The sequence below is a fragment of the Medicago truncatula genome, chromosome 4, assembly GCF_003473485.1.
Source record: "Medicago truncatula cultivar Jemalong A17 chromosome 4, MtrunA17r5.0-ANR, whole genome shotgun sequence".
Classification (NCBI taxonomy): Eukaryota; Viridiplantae; Streptophyta; class Magnoliopsida; order Fabales; family Fabaceae; genus Medicago; species Medicago truncatula.
The window spans coordinates 12,256,316-12,270,018 of NC_053045.1; the positions used below are offsets into that span (position 1 = coordinate 12,256,316).

General features: G+C 33.6%; 1 protein-coding gene across 1 annotated transcript; it reads left to right on the forward strand.

The window, feature by feature from the left end:
* The first annotated feature begins 591 nt into the window (after window positions 1-591).
* On the forward strand, window positions 592-5,650 carry LOC25491804 (protein NRT1/ PTR FAMILY 5.10). Its single transcript, XM_013599831.3, has 4 exons — window positions 592-958; window positions 1,531-1,748; window positions 3,643-4,157; window positions 4,736-5,650. The coding sequence occupies exons 1-4, from the start codon at window positions 829-831 to the stop codon at window positions 5,556-5,558; spliced, it is 1,686 nt and encodes a 561-aa protein (XP_013455285.3). The 5' UTR covers window positions 592-828; the 3' UTR covers window positions 5,559-5,650.
* The last annotated feature ends 8,053 nt before the right edge of the window (window positions 5,651-13,703 follow it).

The window sequence follows — 13,703 nt, forward strand, 5'->3', positions numbered from 1 at the left end:
GTTTTTTCATATTTTTCCTTTTTATTGCTTTTTGATGGTTTTGGTTTGGCCTCCCTCTTATATATATTTTCTCTTTTTTTAATATTATATTATGAGCGGGCGGCATAAGATGGAGCTATCTGACTTTATTGAGACTCTTGATGTCTTACCTATCTATTGACTTATAAAAAAAAAATAGTAATTTGAAGAATAAGAACTTATATTTAACAACAATTTGTTTTAAATATTTATAAAAAGTAAATTGTTCTAAATAAAACATATACTCCCATCGGTCACTATTATAAGCAAAAGTTGACTTTTTCGATTCATTCAATGAATGATATATGTGGTTTATATATAGATTACATACATCATTTATTGAATAAATCTAAAAAGTGAATTTTTGCTTATAATAGTGGCCGAAGGAAGTATTTACTGACATACAACTACATGCTGTAAATTCGAAGTAGATGTCCACTCATTATGAATATTTAATTTTAGAGATGGTGCTTGAGCATTGACTTTAAATTTTAATGCATGCTCGTTTCTTGCGTTGTGTCTATTATATAAATAAAATTTATAACTTAGAAACATGTGATTCAATCCCTCAAAAACAATGTGATTCAAATTTATACACTCATTGTTCTATAAAAGTATTCTTCATTGTACCTTAAAAGAGGGGTCACATTATTTTCAAGTAAAGAAAGGGTTCAACACTCTTGCACAACCACCCTTATAATAAGGACAGATCAATAAGCAAGTTGAATTGTGTGACTTTTGTGGCTCAAGAAGTAATGAATACATAAACGCAAAAAAACTCATTTTCATTGAAGAAGAAAATTTGGTTCAATGGAGGAATACAATGACGTTTTGTTAGAAGCTCAATTAACTGATCTTGTAGATGGTGCTGTTGATTATAGAGGGCAACCTGCAATCAGATCCAAATCTGGTTATTGGCGATCCGCTTGGTTTATCATAGGTACTACTTGAGCCATTTATCTTGAATCCTTTGCTAGTCTCCGTTTGCTTATGATTTAACTTATTATCTTTTTGTATCTTCTTGAACCACCAATTGAAATTGATTTTCTCAGTTCTGAGACATTTTAGTCTAAGAATTACTCAGAAAATTCATAGTTTGTCGGCCCATTGTAAAAACAAGCTGCAAAACTTGCATATCATGAAGCTTGTTCTTCCAAATGAAGCTATTCTCTTGCATTAACGTAGTTCAATTTTAACGGATTACTTTAACAACATAGAACTTTGTTGCACTGACACTTCTGATCGAAAGCGTGTCCCAGTATCCAACACGTGTTATGTCTGACAACGACACAACACCGACACTTGTGATTACATTAAATTATGTCATTTTTTTTTCAAAATTTTATTGGTGTTGATGTGCCCGTGTCAATGTCGTGTCATGTGTCCATGCTTCATAGACAGATGGATCAAACTCATAATTAGTTCTTGTCGTTTCGATTAACATTTTTTTATTTATTTATTGTGTTTCTAAATGCAATGAGAATTGAAATGAATTATGAATGTTATGTTTAGGTGTGGAAGTGGCAGAGAGGGTATCATATTATGGAATTCAAGGGAATTTGATATCATATCTAACAGGACCACTCAAACAAAGCACTGCAAAAGCTGCTGAAAATGTGAATGTTTGGGTTGGAACTGCTTCTCTACTTCCTCTCTTTGGTGCTTTCATTGCTGATTCTTTTCTTGGACGCTACCGCACAATCATACTTGCTTCTCTCATCTATATTATGGTTAGTTCAATTCTTCACTTTTTTAGGTTTTTTACCACATAATATTTTAAACGTTTTACCACATGTTAGTATTGGCAAAAGTTATGGTGCATAAACCATTTCCTTATGCACCGTGCATAAACACATCACAACCATCAGATTTCTTTCATTTTGAACAAAAATGGTTTTGGCTCACTTTAGGGGTGTAGGAAGCAATTATGTTGGGATTTATGCACGGTGCATAAGGATTTCCTTATGCACCATAACCACTCCCGTTAGTATTGTAGAATTATCTCCTTAACAAAAGTATTGTAGCATTATCACTCTATAACTATAAAAGTTACTCAGACCGAAAGATTTAAGTTACGCAAGGGTATTTTTGTCTTTTCAGTTGGGAGTGAGAAATATTTGTTGCAAGAAGAGCAATTTTCTTAGGAATATGTAACATGCATAGAGAAGAGTGTTTTTTTTTTCATCTGATAAGATGAACAATTCCAGATATTTGTACTTTAATGGCATCCCCTCCATCCATGGAACATCCCAAAGTATCTAACGTAATTTCTTCTCCATTTCCAATCTCTCTTCTTAGACTTTTCGAAGACCAATTCGACGTAACTCCCCACACCACTATCTCTAAAGTATCTACATCTTTCCTTCATGCTGCACAAAATCTCCCATATTAATGCGGATATTTACTCACCAAAACTCTAAACCTCAAACTGTTTTTTCCGGTAAGAATTCGCCATTCCCATTTTCCCATAAGTGATACAATAAATGTATTAGAATGAAGCCACCCTCATCGTTTTCTCGACACACTTTTTCTCAATGTATCAAATTATTTTTAAATTTTAAAAAAGCACTATATTAGAATGAACCCACCCTCATCTTTTTCTCGACACACTTTGTCTCAATGTATCAAATTATTTTTAAATTTAAAAAAAGCAATTAAAGTTTATAAACTATTATCATCAGTGTTATCTATCCGATGTGGAACTTAGGTTTTTCCCAATACAATCCCTCACACCCAACACTCTCTTTGGGCTTGGTGCGTGGATAGGTAGATGACTCTTGAATTCGACAAACTCTGATATCATGTTAGAAATCGTGGTTAAGCCTAACAAAATCGGTTTCCACATTCCTTCTCTCGCAGGATCTCCCCCAATTGGTAGAACCAAATATTTAAGGCTTAATAGCAGTTTTGCCCTCCTAAATATCAGAAAGTTGCGATTTTGCCCCCTGACAAAATAAAATACAATCGAGCCCTCTACGTGTGTAATTATGTTAATTTTATTTATTATAAAAAATAATTTAATTATTAAAAAAATAATTTTTTTTTATTTTTCTAATTAAAAAAAAAATTACACAACGTCCACTTCAGCATTGATTTGGTCAAAATTGACCTGAGGGACCAAAACTGCAAAAGGGATGGTTCTTAGGGGGCTGGATTGTATTTTATTTTGTTAGGAAGCCAAAATCGTAACTTGCTGATACATTAGGCCAAAACTGCTATTAAGCCAATATTTAAATGACAAACTACCAACTTTGAAATTTATCACACATGTTGCCTCTACTTTCGATGTATGATGTATATTTACACCCATTAGAACGTTTTTACGAAAGTTTCCCATCAATCTAGACACTAATTCAAACACTTGCAAAATTGCCTTATAATCACCTGTTTTTCCAACTTTTCTTCACCACAATCTTTGTGTCGTTGCAATGTTGTAAGTGTGGTATAGTCACTTCATCTATACCAAACTGGATAACGGCTATCCTTGTCTGATTCCCCTTCTCGCCGGAAACTCTTTTGCAAGTCTTCCATTCATCAAAACAGACATGGAAGTAGTGGGAAGACATTCAGATATCCAAAACCAGTCACAAGTTATCATTGACTCATTGTTTTAATGAATTGCAGGGACTAGGCTTGTTAACGTTGTCGGCTATGCTGCCTTCCATCACATTTTGTTCTCCTCAGTCACAAGTTATCTTATTCTTCATCTCACTCTATCTAATTGCCATTGGACAAGGTGGACATAAACCTTGTGTTCAAGCTTTCGGGGCGGATCAATTTGACGAAAAACATCCTAAGGAACATAGAGCTAGAAGCTCATTCTTTAATTGGTGGTATTTTACAATGGTTGCAGGTGCCTCGGCAACACTTTTAATCTTGAGTTATATACAAGATAACTATAGTTGGGTTGTTGGATTTGGAATACCTTGTGTTGTTATGATCATTGCTTTGATTGTTTTCTTGATTGGAACTATCACATATAGGTTTAACATCAATGATAATAACAAGAGTCCCTTTCTTAGAATTGGTCGTGTATTCGTCGTGGCTGCAAGAAATTGGAAAAATACCTTATCAACAACGGATATTGAAGAGGAACATGATGGACTACTTCGCCGCCATCAAAGTTCTGAACAAGTCAAGTAAGAATAACAATGCTAATTTCTGTTTGTTTTTCAATTCTATATCTAGCAAGTGATTCTTAAAGCAGCAAATATGATGAAATACTTAATTATAGGACTCATGTTGAATTCGTCTTTGGAGTTTTATGAAATGCATTCTATGAAACATATTATAGTAACGGTTACACTGTAGTAATCAATTCGAGCATTGAACTTAATTCTCATTGTTGATTATTGTGGTTGCCATCTCGAAGCATCTCGAAGCAATTTACGGTATATATAAGATATAAAAGTTAGTTATACTGACAAGTTAGTTACACCAGTTTTTCATTATCAATATAATTTGCATTTTACTTTCGTCTTATCAGTAACTTTTCTCAAGAATATAATAATATGGTATCATACAGCCCGGTTACAACCAAGTGATTATATATAAGCGATTCCTATCAAAAAAGATAAAATAATGTCAAAATATTTTCATATATATGCTAAAACTGGTTTCATAAGTTATCTGGACGTCCTTATGGAAATATACTGAAAACAACTTATGGATTTGTCATAAACTATTTTGACTTGGCCTATATTTTCTACATTTGTAGCTTCCTCAATAAGGCATTGCTAACACCAAAGGGATCCAAAGATGCTGATCATTGTAGCCTTGGTGAGGTGGAAGAAGCAAAGGCAGTACTAAGTTTGATTCCAATTTGGGCTACATCTTTAGTTTATGGTATTATCTTTGCTCAAATATTTACATTCTTCACCAAACAAGGGAGTTCTTTGGAGAGAACAATATTTCCTGGTTTCAACATACCTCCCGCTTCTCTTGGATCAATAGGTGGTGTTGCTATTGTTCTCTTCACTCCTATCTACGACCGTTTATTCGTGCCACTAGCAAGAGTTATAACTGGAAAGTCCTCAGGTATTACAATGCTTCAAAGAATTGGCACTGGAATTTTTCTATCTATATTCACAGTAGTACTTGCAGCCTTTGTTGAGATGAAAAGACTAAAGATAGCACAAGAGCATGGTCTTGTTGATGATCCAAACGCAATTGTTCCAATGAGTATATGGTGGTTGGTTCCTCAATACTTTTTGTTTGGAGTTTCAGAGGTTTTTACTATGGTTGGTCTTCAGGAATTTTTCTATGATCAAGTCCCAAATGAACTAAGAAGCATGGGACTTGCACTCTATTTGAGTATTATTGGTGTTGGAAGCTTTCTAAGTGGCTTTCTAATTTCTTTGATAGAACATTTTAGTGGCAAAGATGGACATGATAGTTGGTTTTGTGACAATATCAATAAGACACATCTTGATTACTTTTATTGGCTACTTTCTGGATTAAGTGTCATTGGGTTTACTTTGTTCATTTACTTTGCAAAATCTTACATTTATAATCATAAAGGTGTCATCACACAAGGATAGGCACCGATTATTTTTTGTTTTATGTCATATATGTATTGAAGGGAGCTTTGGTAATGCATGATAAGAGATTAAGGTCTAATTAATTTTTGTGAGTATAGCCTAATACACCTTGCTTCAAAAACGTGGAACTATGATGTCATATGTAACGAGTTCGGGTATGCTCCATTTAGGCAAAGCTTCATTTACTCCATTTAGGGTTTAGATGCAAGATATGTGGCAAAAAAATATTCAACGGTTGAGATTTTAAATTAAAAAACAAATATTTGTTTAATAGAAATACATAATAATAATAACAAACAAATCATGTCCCCTTCTTCTCTCATGTCGCAACAATCTTTTATTGTTTTTTAATTTAAAATCTCAACCGTTAGATATTTTTTTGCCACATGTCTTGCATCCAAACCCTAAATGAAATAAATGGAGCTACCTGAACTCATACCTAACACCCCAAATTTCTATTTAATTAATTTGGTGAGGTTAAACAAGTGGAGTCGTGTTTATTATGAATATAACGATGCATGTTTCTTTGCATTGAGGATTTAATTGATACATCCCATCTTTGCCGGCAAGGGTTATGGGATGACAATTGGCGGTTGAAAGTTCCTCCAAAAATTAAGAATTTACTTTGGCGTGTGTGTAGAGGATGACCCTAGGATAACGGAGTGCATTGTCCCACAAATTGTGTCACTTGTGAAGACTCTTCCGAAGATCTTATTCATGTATTTTTCGATTGCTCTTTTGCTATGCAGGTTTAGCATAGAAGTGGAATGGGGGATGTGATACATAACGTGCGCCCTCGTACAACTACAGTAGTCGAGACAATATTAACAATGTTTTGCTGCTCTTTTATAGATCCTACAGAAGCATATAAATCTCAAGTTATGTCAAGATGTCACATAAACAGTTACACATGTTATTGATCGAGCTTTTCTTTTGATCGAGCTTACTACAGATGCCTTCAACCAACACTGTGTCAATGTCACGAAATTTGGTCAAGTACTCTCTGCATGTAGAGGTTTCTTTACAACAAATTTTACTGATTATAAGGTCGAGTTCAATTGACGACAAGAAAATGAGTTAGCTCACAACCTAACGGGGGTTGCCACATTATCAGCTAGTCTCATTATTTATATCAATGTACATTGTTATATTGAACAGATTATTATTAATGAAATGTAATAAGCATCTCTCGTTAAAAAAAATGTTAGAAGTGGTTATGATTAAATTCAAAAGTTTTTATAATTTGACTGTTATGATAGATTGACCAAGCAAAAATCTTAACAAATATTACTTTATTTAATTTCTTATTTCTGATAGAATTTCATTAATTTCTATTAGTGTGGGAGGTAACAGTTGGGTTAGGCCAGACATTGGTATGATAAGTTAGATCAAATTTAAAAACATTAAAACATGAATTTGAAGGCAAGAAAAACACAAGAAGGGGGTTTGATTGTGTTGGTTTTTTTTTTAAACTTTTTTTAAGTGTTTGTAAAAACTATTCAAAGTCTGAAACAAAGCAGAGTTTGTTCAGAATCTGAAACAAAGTTTGAATGCAACGGTATGAAATCAAACACACAAACACACATAGCGAGAGAGAAAGAAGGAGAGAGAGAGAGAGAGATGGATATATATATATATATATATAGGGGTTTGCTACAATAGACCCACTTCATTTTATGAATGTCTATTTTAGCAAGCAATACCTTTTCACTTGGACACAAAGACCCCTATTTTTATTTTTTGGGCAAATTAAATCTAAAAGCACGCATGTAATTTCCGTTTAAAAGGTTAGATTTTCTTTTACGAGAAACTCTTTATGTCCCTTTGATTCTCTTTCTTTCTTCCTTCTCCATTCCCTTCTTTTTTTCTTGAGTTTGCGACTCATCATGCTCCATGGATTTACGTCGTGTTTCATCCAAATGCACGAACTCCTGAGACCAAAAACTCTTGCACTACATCCAAATGTTCATCCCTTCCTATGGCAGCTCTAGTAAGCTAATCAGAAATATGAAAACTAAGCATCATAGAAGAATGGGAAACAAATTGGAGCTGGTGACGTGGCTGGAATTATCTTTGGTGTTGCTTTTGTTGTTCTTTTAGTTGTTGGAGTCTATTATGTTAAGGTCATTCGTCAAGTTAACATGAATAGAACCATTAATAATGCTCAATCTCATGCTTAATATGTATTGAAGTAATATCTCACTTTCTTATTTCTTATATTGTAAATCATATGCAACAAATCTTGTATTGAAGAAAAGGTATTCTCCTTTCTACTGTGCCTCCATTTATCTATGTCACAATCAATTGAATCCAAATCCAATAAAACTAAAACTCACTTCCACTCAAGTTTTTGAGCTATTAGCGAGGTGGTGGAGGAGCAAGTTTTGAGCTATTAGAACTGAAACATCCCATGGTGGTGTTGGCGTTGGAAATGGAACTCAGGGAAAGTGGTGAGAGAAGGGAAGAGAGAAGGAAGAAAGAAAGAGAACGGGAGGTACATGAAGAGTGTATGTGAAAAAATAAATAAAAAATCCAACATTTAAACAAAAATTACATTTGTGTCCTTTAGATTTAATTTACCCAAAAAACAAAAATAAGGGTTTTTGTGTCCAAGTGTAAAGGTGTAGCTTGCTAAAATAGACCTTCATAAACTGAAGTGCGTCTATTGTAGCCATAGTTTTAAAACTCGGCTCGGTCATCGACTCGGCGGGGATACTGGGTCAATGGGTCAATGGTCGAACCACTGAATCATTGGTCGAACCGCATGACTGAATCGGAACCACTCGGATGACTCGGTTAGATAACTCGGTCCTTAGAATAAATTTATATAGTTATTTAACCGGATTGAATCGGTGAGTCGGTCACTTTAGAAACTAAAATAATTAATGAGTGTTGTAATTTAAAAAAGGTTTACATTTAAGGACAAAAATAAAATCAAATGGGTGTTTAAATATATGGACGAAGAGAGTAATACATATTCAAATAAATATAGTAAAATAAAAAAATTCTTTCAAAAAAAATGTTTATTAAAATATTTGAGATGTCGGACAATAATATTTAAATGATAAGAGTGTGCTTGGTTACTTAAAAAAAATAGAGTGTACTTCGTTGCCTTAAAAATAAACTGTTCAGTTATTATATATAAATAATAAGAAGTAATTTTAAAACAAAAGAGGTTCATGTTGCAGTGGATAAGTGATTGCCTTGCAAGCTGGGGGATGCAGGTTCAACACCCAGCGTTGCCATTTTTTAACTTAATTAATTCAATTAATTTATGCTTTAATTCAAACCAGTCCGGTTTCTCAAACTCGCCGGTTCACCGGTTTTTGCGAGTAATCTGGTCACCTTGCACTTCAAAGGGATTTCATTATAATTGCACAAATTACATGTTACTCAAGTACACAAGTAAGAGACTTAATTTGCTCAATCACACAATAAAATGACTTTTAATGCTTAATCACAACTAAAAGAGACTTCTACAATCTAATTTAATCAGATAAAAGATGGTTTGGTTTTAAATTTTAGGGTTAATGGGCCTTTACCCCCTGTAATATAGAGCACTTTTGGTTTTGCACAGTCAGCTGGCCTAGGGGGATATTCTAAAACAAAAAACAAATTTATAAGGACTAAATCCAAAAAAAAAAAAATTACAGGGGGCAAAACCAAAAGTGTTCTATATTACAAAGGGTAAAGGCCTATTAACCCTAAATTTTATATACAATCAGAGGTGTAATGCAATGAAGTTAAAATGGAGTCTAAGACTTAAGAATTTCTAAAAGATGAAAGTTTAATGAAAGAATGAGGGAAATGCAGAAAAATGAAGAAAATATGGAAGAGAAAAAGAACACAAAGAAATTATAGTGGTCCCCTTATTAGATAACATTTGTAAATATTTACAATATTAAGACATCTCAAGATTAATGTTTTTTTTTTTTATTTGCAGATGATATGTCAAACACCATCTAAAACTCACACACAATTATGATATCTCATATTCAAACCTGATTGAAGGTATCTAGTTTAGCAATATCGATAATTCGATATTGTTAGGGCAAGATCAAAGTTTTTTTAATAAAAATGCTTAAAGCATGAATAGTAACAATAATAAAACCTCGTATGATCTTACCACCAACAATTAATATTGAGTTTGTAAAACTTATGTTTGACTCATAATTTATCGAGCATAATCTCCAACTTGAATTTATTTATTTTTCAACTACACAAATAAGTTTGATCAAGTATTTAATAAAATAAAGTTTAAATAATTCACGAATATCTCAACTGATATTATACTCCTACCTATAATGACCAATATGAGATTTGTTTATTGAGGACAAGTAGAAGAAAATATAAATGACAGTTGGATGCTTATAATATCCAGAAGGAAATCACTTTATGTAAGCAAAGATTGAGGAAAGCATTTCTGTAGTTCAAAATTCGTCCCTGGCACGTAACCTTTCTCATAAAAAAAATGCTTGACATTTTGTTTTGCCGTTTTTCTTGCATGCAATTAATTTTTGACAAAGAGAGAGGGAAATAAAATGACAAAAAAAAATATTGTACCATTTTATAATTTGAGTTGAGTCTAACTCAACCTTACAAAAAGATGACTGATCCACTTATAAACATATGTTTATGTTATATTTATTTCACTGTGCGATTCTTAACAAACTAAAATTTAAATTTAAATTGACAGATATGTTCATATTTAGTGTCTGACACTATCTCAATAGAAATACTCTTTTTTTTTTTAAGTAATCTAGTAGCTAGAATTCACTTTTATCAAGGTGAATAAGTAGGGTGTCTGAAGTTCGAACCTCAGTCCCTGCATATAATAGTGCATGTCCCTACCAATTGAGCTATGCTCAAAGGGGCAATGGAAATACTTTCTATAGATGGAATCTATGAAAAAAATATCAATTGAGAATATCAGTAGAATGAGACAGCGAAGAAGAATAAACCAGCAGCTTTGGTTAGCTTGATCAAACAAGAAAAGGAAGAATAAAAACAAAGCTGTGTGAGGGGTCCATTTCTATGTGCGAGAAGACAAAAAATAAAACCTTTTTATTGTTTTTATTAAAAGAGACAGGTACACAATACAACTTTGCTACAATACTATAATGTCTTTCTTTTGTTGCCGGCTACTGGCTATGTTGTTAACGTTACATTTTTGCATTGTGTTGTAATAATATTGGTAAGATTGTGATTCCATAACAGGCTGTTCCAGAAAATATATGAATGTAGGGTACATGTCTATAGAATATACTTCTTTTGACATTGTAGTTTACGACGTGGTCCACCACCAACGGTTGTTATCTTTGTAATTGTTTGTGTTTTTCCTTTTTTGCGGACTTTGGTAATATGATAAATTAGTGATTGATATGCACATAATGACTTGATTAACTAGGTGAAAATGTTTAATCGTCTTTAAATGTAAATTGTGTTAAATGAATGAATGTTGTTTATTGATGTGATAAATGCTTGATGATGATTATGGCGTTGATGATTTTGGTAAAGATGATTTATTGATGATGATAATTCATGATGGTGTGTGTATATGTATAGGTATATAATGGTGATGAATACATGTACATAAAATGGTGAAATTGGTGATGGTGATGTCTTGTATGAACATATGCGTTTGGTGAGCCATATATTCATGCATCATAGGTTGTCGGATATTTAGTGTCCAGAGTGGTGAAATAAGATGTTTTAGCATCCGAAGTGGTGAATAGGATATTTAGTATCTGAAATGGTGGGATCAATCGGTAAAATAACTCCGACATCTAAAAATGATACCGCATGCATGTAGAGTTGTGTCTAGAGAATTGCATGCATAAGAATCTATGGGAAATGTCTCATACTTGATTTTGGTGAATAATGTGATGTATGTGGGTTATGTGCATTATGTGAATTATATGCATTATGTGGATTATGTGCTTTATGTGAATATAGATGGAGATAAGTCTATGGTTATACTTTTAAATGATGATGCTAGTGTAATTTGATGATTTATGATGAATGGAGAATGATGTAAGAAGCTCTTGGTGCTTATTTGAGTATGATCACTCTTGTATGACTAGTGTTGTTAATTTATGAATAAATGTTAGGTTTATAGGCTATAGTTGGCTGCATTTTGTTAAAACAAGTGTTCTAGCAAGATGTCGGACAAAATATCTTGATATGTTGGTACGACATCATAGTGTAACTTGTTCTGCTTTCTTGGATGTTTTATTTTTACATGAGATCTCTGAAGATTCTATGAAGATATGATTCACATGGAGTGTTGACCAAGAAGCACGTGGTTTCTAGAAGCAGTGATAGGCGGTTTATCTTTGTCGTGTTTCTTAAGTGTGATGTTGTAACATTTAAGGAAACATTTTATTTGCTTCAGAATATTGTGCTGAAGACGTGTGGATCAGCTGTATATTTAGCTCATTTTATGCATCTAGTCATTCTGCATTCAGGCTATATAAAGGAAGATTGTAAACCTAATGTACTTACTGAAGCATCATTTCAGAAGTGTCTATTAGGGTTTTATGCTATCCTTGTTTTTTTGTGAGCCACTCTTGTATCACCTTGATGCTAGAGTTGGACTGTTAGTTGAGTTGTAAGCTTTGAATCACTCGTAAGCTTTTAAGAAAGAGTGAATTTTTTTTTCACGAAGTGTGGTTCCATTTCATTTGTAATTGTTGATTATCACTAGTAGTGATTGAGCGGAAGTGAGAGGGGTCTCATATCTAGGTGTGTCTTAGATAGAAATTACATGGGTAGTGATTAGGTGCGAAGCTAGTAGAACGGAGGTTTTTACGCATGCTTCAAACTAACACTATTATAGTGAATTTTCTTCCTGGCTTGGTAGCCCCCAGACGTAGAAGACGTTGCACCGAACTGGGTTAACAAATAACTTGTGCCTTTTACTTTTTGCCTTTATCTTTAAGTTGTTATTTGTTATTTTGTGTTGTCACGATGTCTTGACATCTTACTTGACATTCTGCGTGTCTTGACATTGTGCCCAACATCTTTTACTGTGTGCTAGAATTGCAATTGGTATCAAAACCGGCACCCTGTTCTGTTTTTGGGTGAGCTCCAGGGAAGATATTTTTGATACTATGGAAAAGGAATGACAAGTTAATGGACCACCTGTTTTGGATGGGTCCAACTATGATTACTGGAAAGTGTGCATGGTAGCTTTTCTCAAGTCTATTGATAGTAAGACTTCGAAAGTTGTTCTCAAAGGTTGGGATCACCCTTTGGTAAAGGATAAGGATAGGAAGGACACAACTGAGTTGAAACCTGAAGAGGAGTGGTCTAAGGAAGAAGATGAGCTTACACTTGGAAACTCCAAAGTCTTGAATGCCTTATTCAATGGGGTTGATAAAAACATGTTCAGATTGATAAATAGTTGTATCGTGGCCAAGGATGCATGGGATATTTTGAGAGTTACCCATGAAGGCACATCCAAAGAGAGGATGTCAAAGTTGCAGTTACTCACTACGAAATTTGAAAATCTTAGGATGAAAGATGATGAATCTATCTAAGACTTTCACATGAACACCCTTGACATTGCAAATGCTTCTAGTGCTCTAGGAGAAAGGACGAGTGAAGAAAAGCTGGTCAGAAAAATTCTTAGGTCTCTACCCAAGAAATTTGACATGAAAGTAATTGTTATTGAAGAATCCCAACACATTAAGAACAAGAAAGTTGAAGAACTTATTGGGTCACTTGAAACCTTTGAAATGGCTATCAGTGATAGATCTGAAAAGAAACACAAGAGCATTGCCTTTGTGTCCAACACCAGTGATGAACAAGCTCAATGTAACCTGGAGACTGATGAAGGTATTTCTAATTCTATGGTGCTTGTTAGGGGACAATTTAACAATGTCCTGAAAATAATGGATAGAGGACGTAGACCAAATGTCAAGAAAATTTCGTTCGACATCAGCTAAAACAGTGATTATCAGAGAAAGGCTAAAACAGTGCCATGGCTATGAAGGATTTGGACACATTCAATCATAGTGTCCTACGTATCTCAAGAAACAACAAAAATGCTATTTTGTTTCTTGGTATGATGATGATGTGTCTTACTTGAGCGTTGAACAAATTTTCCTCTATTTCAGATCTACACCAAAAGAAATTAAACAA

Bases quoted from the DNA above. Each gene is read 5' to 3' on its own strand.
- LOC25491804 (XM_013599831.3), top strand. From the start codon at position 829: ATGGAGGAATACAATGACGTTTTGTTAGAAGCTCAATTAACTGATCTT. The intron at 959-1,530 runs GTACTACTTGAG...TGTTATGTTTAG, and splicing joins ATCCGCTTGGTTTATCATAG to GTGTGGAAGTGGCAGAGAGG. The intron at 4,158-4,735 runs GTAAGAATAACA...CTACATTTGTAG, and splicing joins CAAAGTTCTGAACAAGTCAA to CTTCCTCAATAAGGCATTGC.